Below are 19,031 nucleotides of genomic sequence, written 5' to 3'. Positions count from 1 at the left end.
TGCCAATTCAATAAATTTAATTAAGATGGGTGATAATTAAGTATACAAACTAATTGAGTTATATATGCAGTGTTGCTAGTGAATGAGAATTGGATTAATGTGGGTTAAAAATTGTTTAGATTTGCTACAAAATTAAAAACTCAGCTATCATAATTATTTTTTGAACTTCATGCTGGATGCCTAGTTCGACTGAAAGCCAAAACCTCTTGCTGGATTTTGTAATTAACCAATTTTTTTGTGCTTTCAAGTGAGGAAGTGAGCGTAATGAAAGATTGCCACAAAAGGCAGCGACACACAGTCAGTTTGTCAAAGAGGAACTATTGTTAACTTTCTTGTATTGGATGAAATGACTCATGAGGATTTATTCTTGTTAGCTGTTGAAACCCTGGTTAGGCCACTGATAGGGTTGATGTGTGCAACTTATGATCAGACAAACTGACTGTGTCTTTGTTATTTCACTCATTATGTCCCAAACAGTGACATTATAGTTTGACAAATCATTATTCTGAATGCAAGGAGAATTCCTAGTCAAGCAAGAAGTGATGTTGTTGCTGCTAGGATTTCAGTACCTTTACCGAGTAAAGCTAGCTTAAATTGTTTCAAATGAACTTTGCATGAAAGAGCAATATATGTATGAGCCTTTAGAGTCACATGAATCATTGGAGGAGCAGTCAATAGGTAAACATTGATTGATGCTGCTTTTAATTGATTCCGAGTACATATCACGGAGTCCCTCTTTCTTGAATTTCACATGAAAATTTATGTCATGGACTGCAAGACGGGAGCAATCAATCTTTAACCCATGGTCCATGGACATTCTCTTACCTGAAGAAGTGGCTGTGCTGAATGGATCTTTTTAGTCTTCTTATATCCATTAATCAAATAATTAGCATGAGATTTCTACAAGTAGCTTTAGTTATGAATCTGTTGTTTTTGCAAACTCAAATATGGCTCTTAGGCAATCTTTCAAGGAAGATCAAGTGAATGGAATGTTTCTTAGATTGAGTATCCTCCAAGTAGTACTTCATTGACAATTCATCCTGTATAAATTCTAGCTTTGGATGCTCTCTTAAGATAGATACCACTTAAACATTGAGACAGTAGCGAAATATCTCCAATTTATTAATTTTATCATGATCATGAGAACTTTATGTCATTTTTGTACTGTGGGAGTTTGAAGTTTTGTTTGCTGTAACCACTGTGTTGTAGCTCATTAATGCTGAAGTAAACTTCTCTGTTTACTCATTGTTTTTTGAAAATGGTTTGAAAATTTAGTAGAGCATCCATTGTGCTTGCTCGTTCATCATCTTAGCTTTCCCAATTCGTATTTTTGTGATTCACCTGGAAGCACCACTTGGTTTTGTTTTGTATTCAAACTGTAGCAACTAAATACGGAGCAATTCCAAGTCTAAGCGACTATCATGAGCATACACCAGTGTTTAAACTCGTAACTCTTCGTTGTACCTGGCTAAAATTAGTACTTTTACCAATTGTATAGTTATGATCAAATATGATTCTTACGAACAGATGTTTCTTTTTTCCATATGCACCTCTGTTAATTATTTAGATATATAATCATTCTATATGCTCTTCCTTATTGGCCAGATGACAAGGTCACCGTTCTAGAGTCCGAAAAGCGAGCCTGGGAGAGCACTCCGGAGGCTCAAGCAATTCGAGATGCTCTCAATCCTTGGAGAGAACAGGACGATGCAGCAAGAAAATCCTCATGAGATGGCGGCGTTAATGCCGCACCATCGAAAGAAACCCAAACTCGGGGAAGGTGAACCTTTGACGAACAAACTCGGGATATTTTCTTTTGGCTGTTATTTTGCATTACAACAATACAAATCTATTTTCTTTCTTTTTTTCCTGAATTAAAAAGAGTATTTGCCTTCTTGAAATGGATTCTTGTACAACTGAAACGATGTAAGCTTTTAGCCTTTATCCTACCATTATTTAAGGCTGTAGTTAGTACAATAGTTGCGTGACCGAAATTTTATTTGAAGATCTTTTATCAAGTTGCTGATTACAGCGGAGCGGAGGAAACTGTTAATTCTGTCTTACAAAATTAATGACATAAGCAATTAGATCTACTATGCATATTTAAGAGCCCTGGGTTTCAAATTTCATCCAAGATATATTATATTTGGAGAGTCTGAGTACATTTACTTCGGGCCACCTGGATCAAGACTAACTTTAGACATAGGTCTTATGGTCTCAATTTTTATTGGGCTCATTATTTTTAATATATTTTTTATGTATTTTTTAAAAGAGAATGAAATATGATGTACATGATAAAAGATTTGTACGATCTAATTCTCTAGAAATTGAGGCCATTATTTTTAATATATCAGATATATTTTATGTATATTTTTTTAAAAGAATAGGACTCGTGTGATTAAAATTTGCACAATCTCATTCTTTGATCAAAGTTTTGAATTTTGCAAAGATCACTTTATCGTTGAAGTCGGCTGATTCAAGAAGTATTTTTTTTCATTTTTCAAACTGCTCATCTTTGTCCGCTTGATAAATTGTTAACGCATCTTAGGAAGCTTTTAGCTCGACTTTTTTAGTTGAGATAGTTGCTTGGGCTTCAACTAAGGATAAATGCAGAAAGTTTATCTCAATATCCTCGAATTATTTAGAAGTCTTGATTGCTAATTCAGAGACATGAGTAACTTTTAGTGTCTACAGCTGGGGATACTGAGTAGCCTCCGCAACTTGTTTATTTAGCTTTGTTTACAATTCATCGTTAAGATTAACCTATGATTGAATCTGAGACTCAAGGTCATCTACATGGTTTTCTATTAGCTTGATTTCTCATATTCGACTTGAAGTAATTTTTGAGCCTTTTGCAGTTATTTAGATAATTCCTTTATTTGTTTAGAGGTTTGAATGGAGGATGATTTGTAAACTTGTTACTTTAGTAGCTCATTCTCTCGGACTAGATCATATAGTTGTTGAGCTATACTCATTGTAATGATCCAACGCTGTTAAGTATATATTGTTAGTAATATGCCAAAATAAGAATAAGATAATTGATGAAAAATTACGTTGTCGTAGTTTCTTCATAGGAAAATTTGTCCACTAGCTTAGTGGGAGTAAGTGCTTTAAGTTGATGTCGGGCTTCTTCCCAAGCAATCATTAAAGAACCCCCTAATAATATGGGGAGAGTAGAGAAAGGTGTTGATAATGAAGACAGGAAAGTTTGGAAGAAGGCAGGGAAAAAATAAAGAAAGGAGAATCTTGATTTTCTTGTAGAGGTAAGAGAATTTGCTCTTGAAAGGTCATAACAAAACTAGGATCTGAGTTGTTACTTGGACTCATGATATCCTCCTGAGATTGAATGGGTCGTGAAGATGAGAGAATAGGATACAGGGAGGATAAAGTGGATTTAGGGGGAAGTAGTTTGGATATCCCCTAAGGCAACATCTTCAAGGGAGAGAGCTTAGATATCCCTCGGAATGACATCTTCGATGAGGGAGAGTGTCTGTTTTTTAGGAGAAGGCGCCATAGACAGTTTGCACTTCTTGTGTTTCCCCTTAGTAACAGCCTCTGGTTCCAAAGGAACATCTTTCAACAACAAAGGTAAATCTGCAGACACTTCTTCGGAGGTAGCAGCCGAACCAGACGCAAGAGCCGGACCGACGAAAGTTTTACTCGAAGGGATGGTAGGTGACAAAGGTCGCTCGACTTGAAGTTCTTACGCCTTGGTTAAAAGTGTCTCCTCTTCCAGGCCAATGTTCTTATTGACTAAGGCTTCAAACACAGCATCCTCTGTGTAACACACAGAAGATGTTTTAGTTAGTAAAAAAGTAATGATGAAGGCGTTATAACTTACCAAAGGAGCAGCGCAGTTTCTCTGGAACAAGACTTAAACTGAATAAAAATAATAAAAACAAAAGATCGTTGCGTATCCATTTGTGAATAAATAAGTGATGACCGATCAGCTTGTTAGAATAATCATGAAAGGTCAGATGTTGATGAAGTTTATTTATATCAAAAAGAGGAGGAAGAGAGAATCGTCATGTGGTAGACCATAGAACAGGTTCAAGAAACCTTATGAAAAAGAAATATGTTTTCCAACCTTTGATAGACGAGGACATCTCTTCAAAGAAAATCATTTTCGGACGGGATTGAAAAAGAAACACTCCCGGTTCTGATTTTTTGGGATAGGAGAACATGAAGAAGTTGTGAGATGTCGAAGGAATATTAAAAAGACAAAACAGCATATACATGCCACATAAACAGCGAAAGGCGTTCAGGGCGAATTGTTGTAAAGGAATGTTGAAGTATTGACTTACTTTTGATATAAAGGGAGGTACAGGAAAGAAAAGACCGACCACCAGTTAGTCCTTAAAGAAGGTGACATAGCCATCCGGGGGAAGATGAGGGCGAGCATCTAGGCCAGGAATTTTGATACGATAATCCTTAGGGATTTCATATTGAAGGCGAATGACGGCTCTATCGGCATGGCGGAAAGAAGAATGAGTATGAGCATACCAGGAAGAAAACGACTCTTCAGCCCTGAAAGAGCACGAAAATAACTAACGGAAGAGCGACTTACTAAGGTCTTAAGGAGGCGTCGTAACAGGGGAGGTCAAGAAAAACAAAGGAATGCGAGGTGTTTGGAAAGATAATGAAGAAGGATCGTCGGAGAGTGAGTTGAGGAAGATGAAGTGTCGAGACTAAGAAATATTTAGGGTTTTTAAGGGGATGTAGCTGGCAATAGTCACCGTTAGATTGAAACGACTTACGCATGGAGGGTTGTTGATTTATCAAGGAAAATAACCAGTAAGTTGCTTACAAAGAAATACGTAAGTAGTCATTTCGAGAATCAGAAAGGGTGCCCTGTGGCACTCATCCATGAGTAGGCATTTATGATGGACATGACAGGTTAAATCATTCCTATGGCAATGTGTCATATTTGCGTACGTCCTTAGTATTTTCTTTCTAATGAAGGACCAATTACCAACGAGAGAATTTTGAAAGGGTTGTGCAGTTCTCTAGGTATAGTTGAAGAAGAAAGAAGTGTAGAATAATGAACTAGATAAATAAGTATTGAATATTTATTAGCGAACTTGAGAAAATTTCCATAAGCATGACAAGTAAGTGAACAAAACTAGAACTTGAGTCCAGTCAATCGGCTACATCTCCTTTGACTAGACTTAAGGGAGAGGCTAGTGATACGAGTTATGATGAGCGAGTCTTTCGGGTGACGTGATAGTTAAAGCCAAGAAGAGGTGGTGGCGCATAGATCCGGTCGAGCATAAGGTTATGTGTACACCTAGACAGGAAGGACCAGCCAAGCACCAAGATACTTAGCCTTATCTAAGATATAACATACGATTAGTCAGGCGATGGCCGATCGAATATAAGTTTCTCTGTATATGCCTAGGTGAAAAGTACAAGCCGTGCCCAGAGGAGCTTAACTATATCAAGCCTTCAATATGTAAATGGTCAGGCAAAGGCCGACCGAATGAAGGCTTCCATGCATATGCCCGGATGGATATAAATCCGATCGGACCAAAAGGTATTTATCCTTATTTAGTCTATGACATATGATCAGTAAGGCAAAAGCCGATCGAATGAAGGCTTCCATGCATATGCCCGGACGGATATAAGTTCGATCAGGCCTAAAGGCACTTAGCCTTATTTAGTCTATGACATATGATCAGTAAGGCAAAGGCCGACCAAATGAAGGCTTCTATGCATATGCTCGGACGGATATAAGTCCAGCCAGGCCTAAAGACATTTAGCCTTATTTAGTCTATGACATATGATCAGTAAGGTAAAAACCGATCGAATGAAGGCTTCCATGCATATGCTCGGATGGATATAAGTCCGACCGGGGCCTAAAGGCATTTAGCCTTATTTAGTCTATGACATATGATCAGTAAGGCAAAGGCCGACTAAATGAAGGTTTCGATGCATATGTCCGAACAGATATAAGTCCAGCCGGGCCTAAAGGCATTTAACCTTTTCGAGCCTTCAACTATGAATACAAGGTTTTATGTATGCGCCCGAGCCGACATAAGTCTGGCCGGATATAAAGGCATTTAGCCTTATCAAGTCTGTATCATACAAAAGGTCGGACGAAGACTGATTGCACATAAAATACTAGGTATAATGTATTCGCTCGATTGGAAAAGGTTAGTTGGGCTTAAAGAAGCTTAACTCGGTCAGAACTCTAAAATACGATTGGCAAGATAAGGGCCAATTAAACATAATGTTCTTTATATATGCTCAATCAAGCAAAGATCGGTCGAGATATATCAACAGAAAGTACTTTTAATGCACGACCGGTCGAGATATATTCAATAGAAGATATTCTTAATACACGACTGACTTTATGACCGGCCGAGATACATTCAACAGAAGGTACTCTTAATACACGACCGACTTTATAACCGACGGGGATACATTCAATAAAAGGTACTTTTAATACACGCTTGACTTTATGACCAACCGGGATATATTCAAACAGGCGAGTAGTCGACAACTGTATGATAGTCTGGCAAACCTGTCGGGAAATATTCTCTCGAAGTTTCTTTGTTCTTTAAGCGGTTACAGTGATATACTCTTTTTCATATATCATCATGTCAAGGATTCAAATCATAAACGACAAAGAGGGTGCATCTGGGATAGAAAAAAGATTCCTCAGAGGATTATAGCACGAAGTTCAGGTTGTACTTTTCTCATCTTCTTACAAACTCTAACAAACCGGGGGTCACCTCATGATCACGCAGTTATGTGAGATGGTATAAAAAAGGGGATCCTCTCTTCTGGCAAGGTACGCAAACACAAGTACTTGCATCTGAAACTAGACTTACTAGCATCTTTTTCGTTACTGTTCTTCTTCTTCCACATTCAAGCGAGAAATTGACTTGAGTGTTGGAGGGTCTAGCCAGGGATTCCCACCCCGGTCCTAGGTCACTAATGTTTTGTTGGATCGTCTGAGTATGTGCAGGGTCACCAAGGAGTTCTTTCAGATCTTGTGAAGTTTGTCATCCCTCAATCGCAGGAGCTAACGCACCATCTCATCGCCTTCAGACAGGATCAGATGTATTTACGGTTATAAATTGTTTGTTTTCCCCTTTGTCTCCATTCTATCATTTACAACTATTCTGGTTTAGGTGATGAAAATTATGGTTTATTTTTTCTTTTATTTTGTGACTAAAAAGACTCTCATTTAGTTCTTAATAAATGATAATGGCTGGTTTGGTCTCGTTACGATCTTTAATTTTAAGAATTGTACTATTAAATTTTGTCATTTTATACATATATTTTTTTGTTTTTTTTGTTTTTTTTTTGTTTCTCAGATGGTGATGAGTTGAGCACTAGAACATACTTTTTCTATTGCTGTCATATTTCATTGTTCTTATTTCCTTAATTTTGTCTCTTTTATAAGACTTGTTCTCTGCATCTTTTATTTAAGTAATTAGACATCTTTCTATCTTTCTTCATTTTAAAATAATTTTGGATACATTTATTTTCGATAAGTTAATTGTACACTTATTATCTCATTGAGGTATATTATTATATCTAATAATAACACATTATTTAATATCATAAAGTTTATACTTCTCTGAATTAGGTTATCAAAATTTGAATATGAAAAATAATTAATAATTTTACATAAAAAGTGAGAAAATTAAATTTTATTAAAAAAATTATTTTTTAAAATTAATATTTTAATTTGTTAAAAAAAATTAAACCACCATTTTTTTTGTAAGTTCGAATGAAAAAGTGTGAGAGAAATTTATTTTAAAACAATGTCAAAGGCCTATTTTTTTTACCTAAGGCCTCAAATAGGGTTTGAGTCAGCCCTGGCCCAGATCATTTCGGGTGTCCGGATCACATCTAAGCGCCCGACTACTTAGTGATAGATGTGCATCACAAAGGATATATATACACACACAAATATGTTAGCCTACACACACACCATGGGCGCTCAACATGGGTACCCCTCACAAATTGAGGTGATCTGAGGCGCCTCGATCAATTTTTTTTTGTTTATTTTTTTAAGCCCCCGATTATGCTAATAAGATTTTACCTTTCGAGTTTAAAGGTTGGGCTATAGTATTAAATATAAAAAATTATTAGGTATTCACGAGGTGTGTGAGATATCATGTTAGGATTAAAAGAATTAAGATATTTCTACAATAGTATGATATTGTCTACTTTGGGCATAATCTCTCATGATTTTATTTTTGGACTCTACTCAAAAGGTATCGTACCAATGGAGATATTTTTCTCTTATAAGTTCATGATCATTTCCATATGTTTTCAATGTGAGACTTTGTTTGCAATTATTGCAACCCAGCATATCATTCCTCTATATATATATATATACACACACACACAAAGATGTTAGCTTGCACACCTCGTGTGGGCGACACACGTGGACGCCTCTCACACGGGAGGGCACTTCCAATGATCGAAGGTGGCTCCCCGCGTGAGAGGCACCCACGCACATCGTCCACGCGGAGTGTGCAAGCTAACATCGGCCTACACACACACGGTTGATAGCCTGCACATCCAATTTGGGCGACAGACGTGAGCGAGCATCGAATCAGTGAATTTTTTCCCCATTTTTTATATTTATTTTTTTAAAGTTCCTAGTTATATCAATAAGTTTTTGACTTTAGAGTTTAGGAGTTGAATTATACTATTAGACACAAATTTTCAAATCGAAAAAAAAATTTAAGTGTGCACGAGATGTGCAGGATAACAATCATATATATATATTCATTACGCTACACGGTAGACGACGGGGGTATTGTGAGCACCTTAGAATAGGGTTGTAAACAAGCCAAGCCAAGCCGAGCCGAGTTTAAAATGAACCAACATTTAGAAATGAGTGTTCAAGCTTGGCTTGGTTTAATTTTTATGAGCTTGAGCTTGTTCAAAGCTTGACTTGAGCTTGGTTCATTTAGATATTATCAAGCTCTAAATTCAAGTTTGGCTTGAGCTTGGTTCGAGCTTGGTTTGAGCTTGGTTCATTTAGATATTATCAAACTTTCAATTCAAACTTGTTTGATTATTTGAACATTTTAATTGTTTGATTGATTATTGAGCTTCATAATTTAAATTTATTTATTTATTTTATTATTTGTTTAGCATATTGAAAAGAATTTTATTAATGAATATGGTTTGTGAACGTTGTTCATAAACGTTGTGCACAAACGTTAACGAGCTGAATACATATGTGTTCAAATTTGGTTTGTTTAGTTTAACGAGTTGTTCAAGTTTGTTTATTTAATTAATCTTATATATATTGAACGAATATAAATAAGCTTTTATCAAGTCGAATACTAACTTTATTTACGAACGTTTGATTCATTTACAATCCTATCTTAGAAAGATGGAGCCTATGTGGACACTTGCCATATGAGCCCTCCCCTCACGTGTGAACGCTAGATGCTCATATCTATCGTGCAACGTACTAACCCTATTCATGATAACATTTCTCTCTCTATATATATTTTTTTTCACTTATTTATAAATGATTCATTTTGTGAATGAATTTTCTTTTCATTAGTTTATTCAAAAGGCTTCAAGGTGTGAGTTGTTGATCCTGTTGGATTTGGGTCACTTAGTTTATACAAGTTTGGTAGGTTTGAGCTATTCGACCGGTTTAAATGCGTCGATCAGAGGAATATTCCATCAACCCGATAAGTTGTTTGATTGCCTCATCTGATTCATATTTTACTAACTCAATTAGCTCTTATGCATTAAATTAAGAAGAAAAAAAAACTTTTAAAAGACTTTAGTATTACATTTAAACAACAGAAAAAAAAAATCTTTCAAAAAATTCTTAATAAATATTTTCTTTAATAAAAATTCAATTGGTTCGATTTTGATTCAATCGGTAAAATTTGTAGCCAATTGTTCAGCTTTAATGACATATCATTACTAACATCAAATTATTTATTAAATAATGCTTAACAATATAAATCTAACCTCAAATAAACAAACAAGTTGTACTAGAAATGTCATTGTAATCAGTATCACTAGTTTAAACATTATCACAAATACAGATCAACACAAGCCTTCATTTAGTCTACTTGCTCAAAACTTTCAAATAATATGTAAAGAAAGGCAATTACATAAAAACAAATAAGCCTTTACACTACGTTTCCCATAGCATTTGAAGTAATAATACCGTGTAAATAGGGAATATTATGGCCTCTTGGTAGCAATCATCCAAAGAAGAAAAAATGCAATTGCAACTTGCGACATCTAAGCAAAATTTATCAGCATTTATCCAATCAAGTTACAAATTTACTTGCGACATTTGCTCTTACTAGACTAGCATGTATTTTCAGCACAAGCAACCAAACAGCAGGTCCATGAATTTTAGATCTTCCAATTCACAAAGACTATTTATTTCCTTCCAAAAGCATTGTACCAAATGCCTAAAAGCAACATCAAGATATCAAAATTCACTAAGGCCTCGACCAACTAGATCCATAAGCCTGCTAGATCAAAGACTAAGGTCTAACTAAATGCATAAAATTTAACATCACAGATGGGGGGGAAAAAACCAAGAATTTGATTCGACAGATAGATTATAGGAATAATACCATGCTCAAGACGAAGTGATAAGTGCCATCCTTCAGATTAACTATGTGACATTAAGTACGTCAAGAGAAGCTTGGAGCTAAAACCATTTACTGAGGCCTACAACCAACATTAAATATTTACAGTCAAACAACACTGATGGAGTTTTAAGGATCACCGAGAACAGACAAAAAGGAGGTAGAATGGCAGGTTAATTCAACTTGTGTATCGATCAAAAAACAGAATCTGCAACCTGCAACACTGGCAGCTGATATCAAACACCAAAACTACTAGTAAACATGGTGACTTAGCTTTTAGGCCTGAAAACCCCACAGTGAATACAGAGACGTGATGCATGCCCAAATGAATGATGATTCTTACGCTGTCATTCTCATAGAAATCTGCGAAGGTCCAGAATCAGATAATTGCCATGCACTGGAAGATGCTTAATAAGCTATGAGGAATTAAGCCAACATCTATTGTATTATGCATTGTCTGGTATCAGTAGAGAATAGTAGGTGCAGATGCGGTATCCAACTCCCAACAACCATTAAGTTTCCCTCCTCTCTCATTTGTCAGTTTGAATGAAGGTATCCTATGAGAGAATCTAACATATTCACAAACAGATATGTCCATGGTCCCAGCCCTTGCTTCCACGTCGTATTTGAAAACAGCTCTGTAACCATTTACCTTCATTAAAGTTCTGACTTTAATGGCCACATCAGTACATTCACAAATCTCTACCACATCATATTCACATTTCTCCCAGTCTGATCGTCTCCATCCAGCATGCCAATTCTTATAAACAGCCCAAATCTCACCATGACAAGGAAAAATATCATACAGGTCCTTCTTAGCATTTGGTTTGGCCTGTACAAGATGAGAAAAAATACCTGTGTTGTCAAATTCCACAATATGATGATGCTCCACTTTAAACGTTCCACAGGAGATTTGCAACCCCTCAGTTGTCCAACGTTCCTGCTCTGCTGTCATAAGGCAAGCTTCAAGCCATGCAACATGCACTTTATGATCTATCTCAACTTTCTTTACCAACCCATAGTAATTGGGATACTTATCAACATCGCTATATAATGCCCAAATCTGACCGCATTGGACATTTTCAAATGTCCTTTCATCATCAAAATTATGGAATTCTGCACCAGGATATTCAGAAATGTTTGCAGATGAAATACTAGCCAAATTTTCATTTTCAGAAGCATTGATGTGCCCAGTACCCAACTCATCTTTCTCAACTGTATCTATCTTAGGCTGTTTTGTATAATTTTGGGCATGCCTCAAATCTTGTTGCTGCCTTTCACCTGCTTGATATTGTCCCATGTCATCAATACCCTTTATATTGTCCTGGGAAAAGTTCTGAATTATGCTATTCTTTGTTCCCTGGACTCCACTGCATCCAGGCTTCTCATAAGTGGTCGGTTTGATGCCTGAACTGCTAGGCTCATTCAAATTCCCAGTTCTGCTTCTGCCACTGCATGGACTTACAGAAGGAAATAATTCCAAAAAGTTGGTAGGAAGAGATGCAGGATCAAGTTCCAAACACCCTTGAGGAATTCCTTCCCTTTCAGTCCCAGTCAACCTGTGAGAAGGAACATTATGAGAAAATCTCAGAATTTCATCTGGTGATATCACATATGAAGCGGCAACCTTCTCTTCTGATCGCATGAACAGGCTCACAAAACCATCTATTTTTACCAAGGGTGTCACTCCAATTCCAGTTCCTGCTGCAAAGTCTGAGAGAATTTCTACAACCTCATATTCGTAAACTCTCTGTTTGTCAGCATCAGAGCTCCACCCAATATTCCAATCCTTGAAGAGAGCCCAGACCTCCCCCTTTCTCGGATATATATTATATGAGTTCCTTTTTTTCCCTTTTTCCCAAGATACAGAATGAGAAAACATCAACCGGTCTTCAGAGGACTCTGTGGAACCTAGTATGTAATTCCCGCAAGCAATTGGCAATTGCTCATAACACCAAGTAGTCACAACATCATTCAAGGGATTACACTCAAGCCAAGTAAATTGTATCTTGAAATTTGTGCTACAAACTTGATGAATTCGTGCATAAAAGCGAGGCATCCCATCAACATTATCATAAAGAGCCCATATCTGATCAACCACAAACTCACTTGTGTGCCTAAGCTTATCAAAGTCAAAAAATTCTGGATCAGGATACGAGAATGAACCATGATCAGGTGTGGCCGTAGTGCTAGATGCATTAGGAAGCACTCTTTCAGACCCTGACTTCTCTCCAGTGTCTATATTGACCAGATTACTTACATTTGCCTTTTCCCTAAAGGATTCATCTTGGTTGTTGTTCTTGAATTTTTTCTCAGTGAAATCATTGGCATTAAATCCAGGAATAACTTTATCAGAACTTCCTGATGGCTCACCTCTCGGCTTCTTATAACCAAGAGAAGTAGGAAAATCGTTGGCATCTTCATCACTTCCAACTTCATTATAGTTGATATTCTGCTTGTGCCTTGTTGACCGTCGGGTTGGTGCACATGATGAAGAAAAATGCTGAGTTTGGGGGTCATTTACCTGAACAGTCTCATCTTCACTATCACTACTGGCAGTGTCAGACTCACTAACCTCTACAACCACCTTCCTGCTTCTCTTCTGATTAGCCTTAGCCGTTGAAGGTTTGGGAGCCTTAGCCATTGGAGATTTGGCATCCCTCCTTGCATCACCATTATCATTAACCTTATTTATTTTCACATTGGGTTGCCCTCCATGCTCAACGTGGTTATATGGTCCCCCATCAACACTTCCCTTAAACCCCCTATTGGAAGAGGCATTTCCAGATTGACTTGGCTGGTTGATATTATTTGTCTGCTGACGCACATGATGGTTAAAGGTGTTCCATGGTTGGCTAGAGTTTACCATACCGGATGCAATGTTTGCACTTAGATCATATGCAATGAAAGTTTTCAGACAGTTCTGACAGCGGAGGGACTTACGCAATATGTTCTTGTAGTACTGGTATCTCATGCCACAAACAGGGCAAATTGTCCAAAAAGTCTGATTAATAGCAAATGCCGAAGGTTGTTGCTGTTGATTATGGACGCCACTAAAGTTCACAGTACCAAAATTATTTCTAGCATAATAGTCCTTCATCTGTGGAGCAGGTTGCCTGGATGGGTCAAGTCTTGGGGAAACCTTCCTTTTCATATCATAAAGATGTCGTTTTCCCTTATCAGACAGAACAACATTTGCTTCTCCAATTAATTTGAAGGCAGCCTCAGCACCTGCAAATTTGTTCTTGTCAGGATGAAGTAGAAGCGCAAGCTTTCTGAACTGTTTCTTGATAGAAGAGTCATCCACTGTTGTCTCCAGTTGCAGAATTCCATACCAATCCATCTCTCCTCCAACTTTAACTTCGGCAGAGCAATGAACTTCACAAACAGTAAGCATCTGAACAAGATTCTCAAGGTCTGGGAAGATATTCTGAGCTTTTTGAACAATCTTCCGTGCACCAGTAAAATCTTTATTTTGCATCTTCTTTTCAGCAATATCCCTAGCTCTTAGAGCCTCTTCCTTATTGCACTCCATTAAATATTATTATGATCAAATATATTAGTACAAGAAGAAGATAAGTTTCTTCACTTGAAGTGTTTGCAAGAAAAGGATCCTGCTTCTTATGGAGCTCATTTTATGCAATGATATCATAGAAAATGAATAAGAATCCTATTTTGAAGCCTTTCATCAGCAACTGATTCTTTAGAAGATCATAGTAAAACAACATTATTCACTGGCTCTCCATGAAATAGAAATACCTGCATAACAACATAGGCTATAAAAATCTTTTCAATGTAAGCAACACTATGGCAAAGGCAAGGGCTTCCTTAAAGGGACAACAAATAGGCATTGACATTTAGAAAAACACACTTTAAAGTTATTTAGGTGTGGCATAAAATAAGAATACTCACTCAAATGCATGTTCTTATATTTACAAAACATAGAAAAATGAAAGCACTTTGATTACCAATTTACATTATTTTATCCTTTTACAAATACATTTAACAATTTCACATCCATTAACCCTTTAACAACTTGCTGAATTTTTTTCATGTGCAAATGTCTAAACATCTTATAATGTAAAACTTTTAGTACAATTTTACATCAATTGATCATTTTGTTAATTTGAATAACTTTTCATTGTTAGCATCTCATCATTTTCACTCCATTATTGTGATGATCTTGTAGTTAGATATTTAATGTCACTAGCTATTATTCTTAGTAGTTCAAAGTTTCAGAATGGAGACATGCCACCCACTTGAACATGGTCATACTCGTTATTGTTTGTCAGTTTAGATGTACATTATAATTAAAAGAACAAGTAGAACTTGTCGTCATCATTAACCTAGTTGTGGTAGATCGACTTTAGTATGATGCTTGCTTATGTGAAAAAAAATCAAGTAGATAACCAATTGTCACAGTAACTCAGTCTTCTAGAGGGGCATTAATACAAAGCAATCAGTAAATGATACTATTGGAGATCTAAAAAGAACTTTTACAATTCCTGGTAATGGATTTTGTTAAACCAACATGATAAATCTTAAATGTCTGGTAATTTTAATAAGAGTTTCATGTGAATCAAACAAGTTAAATCTACTGCCAGTCATATATGATAACTTGACATGAGGTAACCTTACATGCTACACACTAAATTAACTTGACGTCGAAAACCAAGCTCTCCAAATACCTATTTAGTGGAATTGACCATGGTTTAGAATCTTGAATTATGCTGGGTGGCATGGTCAACCGTATTGTTCTAATAAATTACTGAAACTCAATATTACTCAACACAGGGAATGTCTCTTGACCCATTGTTTCAATTATGTTAATAAGCATCATGTCATGCCAACATTCAACACCTCTTGGCAAATAAGGTCAAGATGAATTAAAATAATATTATTATCTTTCTTCTTCTTCTTTATCTCCTTCCTCTTACTGGCACCATACATCAAAATGTTAGAACGATATCGAGGCAATATTATTTCAGTCAAAAACCAAAACTTTGGCATGGCCCACGATTTTGAACGTTGGTTTTGACAAACTTTGGTTGATAGGAAAAACAATGGGTCATTTCACTCTTGAGAATCATAGAAACACTAATACCAGCTAAAGTAAAGATATTGGAACTTACATGATGCATTGTAGACCTAAGAAAACAAATCAATCTAAAAAGGGAAAATAATTCATGGCCATCAAAAATAAAAGCCATGATCCAAGCCAATAAACTAATAACAAATGATACAAAATGTCAGTATGAAACAAATGCTAGGCAACCTCCTTCACCCTCTTGCAAGTAGAAGTCTAAAGCAGGCTAAAAAACCTCAAGCAATCTATCTGAACTTTCTACTGAAAATCTGTAAAAGAACCCAGGATGATTCAATCAAACTGCCACTGAACCCTCAGAAAACGTCACAAACCGCAAGTCAATATTTTGAAATGGCATTCGTATAAAAATGTCCCAATCTCCAACTTACTCACACTGAAGAAATCATTGTCAAGAGAACTCAACGATCAAAGAAACACTAAGTCTGCAAAACAGCACGAATCTACCATGGTATAGCAAAACGAATGCGTATCAAGGAGACATTATCAAATAAACAATGTTCTGGTTACATCAGAACCCTAAAAACATAGTAGTCACGAACAAGCCAAAATCACAAATCCCATCGACCAAGACGAATGATAAAACCCAAACAACAAACTTGGCCTCCGGGATCACCAGCTGAGCCCAGGAGGAGAAGATTTACCCAGGATGCCCTACGCCAGGTGAGCAGCGAGCGCGAGGGCAAGGAACTCGAGGGTCCTGACGAGGAGAGAGAGAGAGCAGTCCAAAGAAAAGCGAGCTCGAGGCCCGACGATGCGAAACCCGCCGGAACCGTGTGGCGCACGGCGGTTTCGTTGGGGGTCGTCGGCAAGGGCAGGAGGGAGAAGGAATCGGCGTCTTAAGTTGTCGTGTTCATCGGTTTACGAATCGGGAATCGTAGTAAATAGCAGCAATTTTATCTATTAAAATAGGAAATTTTGTTAACAGTTTTTAGAATTTGTAATTTCCATTATGATTATTGCCCTAGACCAAATGAAAGTTCATATTATTAATTTTGCTGAATTTATTTCTGCAACTGAAATCAGTGTTAAATTTTTCTAATTAGTTTACAAGTTTTTAATCTTTTTAGTTTCAATTGAATATTTATATAATATTTTCTTTTTGCATTTAGATAAATATAATTTTTTTAATAGTATTACATGATGCGGTGATAAGGAGGGGGGCCCACTCCTGCAAGAGATAGTAGCCACGGTTGGTCGGGTGATCAGGTCCCCGATCGGGAGGAGAAGGTGCCCGATCCGACCATACCTTTGACTCGGGGGATGCGTCGAACAGCCGACGCTTAAGGAGGTGTCGAATGCCAGGAGGATACGGTATCATGGCCGAGCAACTATTCCGCTCGGCCCAGCAACAGGATTCGGCAGTCACAGCGGAGTTATGGTCGAGCGGACGTAGTACAGACACAGCGAAACTATAGCCGAGCGGCTATTCCGCTTGGCCTAATAGCAAACCCCCTGTGTTATCCATCGACATCCTTTTGGGAGTTAATGCCGCTGACATCAGGCATGGTCAACCAGAAGAACAAATCTTTTCAGGCAAACTTTGGGAAGCATGCCCGCCTAGGGGAGCGGGCACGTGCGCTACAGGAGCTCTATATAAAGGGAGGTTCAAGCATCGGCGGAGGTACGCGATACAATGTTTGTGCTACCGTCTTCGTTCTTGTTGCTCTGCCTTCTATTTCATCATCGGTGACTGATTTGAGCATTGGAGGGCCAACACCGAGGACCCCTTCCCTAGCTCGGCACTGACGTCATCTGTCTTGCAGGGTGGAGCGGAGTCTACGAGCGGTCAGCGGGACATCTACATCCCCAACGTTCAATCTCATCGACTTTTGAACAAGATCATATTGCCATCGTCTGTGGGAACATAACCTGCATCTGAATTGAGAATATGGAGGACATTAGACGACTTACTACCGTGACGCTCACTCGGGAGGAGCTCGACATGCTCGTGCAAGCCCGAGTGGCGAAGATGGTCGAGCAGCAACAATAACAGGTATTAGCCGATTGACAAGCACCGTAGCCTGCGATGTCGGCAGCCGGGAGATGAGCGGGGCAGGGAGACCGAGTGGAGCAAGTCTCCGTATGGGGGCAGAATAGGAGGCCGACCGGCACACATGGGGAAGCGTCGCCCGCGCCGATCCCCTTCCACCATGTCTTATTCCAAACCCCCCCCCCCCCCCCCCCCCCCCCCCGACCCCCGAAATAGCCCAGACGAACCAAGAACGGGGATCATCTTTGGATGGCGCGCCCGTTCGGGACGCATAAAAAGGCAAGGCACACAGGAGCCACGCATCACCCGAACGGATCAATTGATAGTTCTCCGAGAAGATCTTATAAGACCTTCTGCCCAGACACTATACCCCATTGGAGATCGAGGAATACAGCGGATCAACCGATCCAGATGATCATCTGGATAGGTTCGATAATAAAGTCACGTTGCACCAGTATACAGATGGGGTAAAGTGCCGAGTCTTTCTTACTACCTTCTCTGAATCGACACAACGCTGGTTTAGACGATTGTCGGACGGATCCATACGCAACTTCAAGGAATTCCGAGCTGCATTTCTGCACCATTTTGCCAGCAGACGACGCTATCAGAAGACGAGCATCAGCCTCTTCTCCTTGAAACAAGAATCGAAAGAAGCGCTCCGAACCTACATCAGACGTTTCAGTCAAGTGACCATGGACATCTCCTCAGTCTCATCCGAAACGATGATAAACGCCTTCACTCAAGGGCTGGTTGAAAGAGATTTCTTCTGGTCGCTCATTAGGAAGCCGCCCAGGGACTTCGACCACCTACTCAAGAAGACTAATGAATACATAAATATGGAAGAAACCCAGGCGGCGAGAAGAAAAGAGGCGTCGACCGAACCCTCGGTGGCGACCGAACGTCGACCATCGAACAACCACCACCCGCCCAAAGGGCCAAGGGCAGAAGGAGTGTGGCCACACCAGGAGGTTAGGACACATGTCGTGCAACATGTGGCATCCGGTCGGCAGAATACGCCAAAAGGCAAGATATGGACGTCAATGTTCTGCTCCTTTCATCAGTCGACGACACACAACACGCACGATTGTCGCGGTCTGACACCAATAATCAGTCGATCGGCTCCAAGAGGATACCACCGTCTATCTCCATCTCCCAATCAGCGACATAGAACTCGATCTACCAAGCGGTGAGAGGACGAAAGAAGGGCGCCCGAGCGACGCCATCAGCATCAGAGGGATAACACCGACCCCTCCCACGTTCCGGTTGAGCATAACAAATCCTCCGCTCAGGAAGAAGAGAATAGAGGGAATGCCTCCCGAGGGGAAATAGG

The 19,031-nt window shown here is 38.6% G+C and overlaps 1 protein-coding gene across 1 annotated transcript; it reads right to left on the bottom strand.

Annotated features, from left to right (window-relative positions):
* Positions 1–10,556: 10,556 nt before the first annotated feature.
* Positions 10,557–16,595, bottom strand: LOC121985925. The gene is made up of 2 exons (XM_042539646.1): positions 16,353–16,595; positions 10,557–14,363 (listed from the first exon to the last, which is right to left on the bottom strand). The coding sequence occupies exon 2, from the start codon at positions 14,137–14,139 to the stop codon at positions 11,068–11,070; it is 3,072 nt and encodes a 1,023-aa protein (XP_042395580.1). The 5' UTR covers positions 14,140–14,363; positions 16,353–16,595; the 3' UTR covers positions 10,557–11,067.
* Positions 16,596–19,031: the final 2,436 nt, after the last annotated feature.

This window comes from Zingiber officinale, chromosome 5B (genome assembly GCF_018446385.1).
Source record: "Zingiber officinale cultivar Zhangliang chromosome 5B, Zo_v1.1, whole genome shotgun sequence".
In the NCBI taxonomy this organism is placed as follows: Eukaryota; Viridiplantae; Streptophyta; class Magnoliopsida; order Zingiberales; family Zingiberaceae; genus Zingiber; species Zingiber officinale.
The sequence above is the reverse complement of the archived record's forward strand: the minus strand, read 5'-3'. Positions and strand labels throughout refer to the sequence as shown.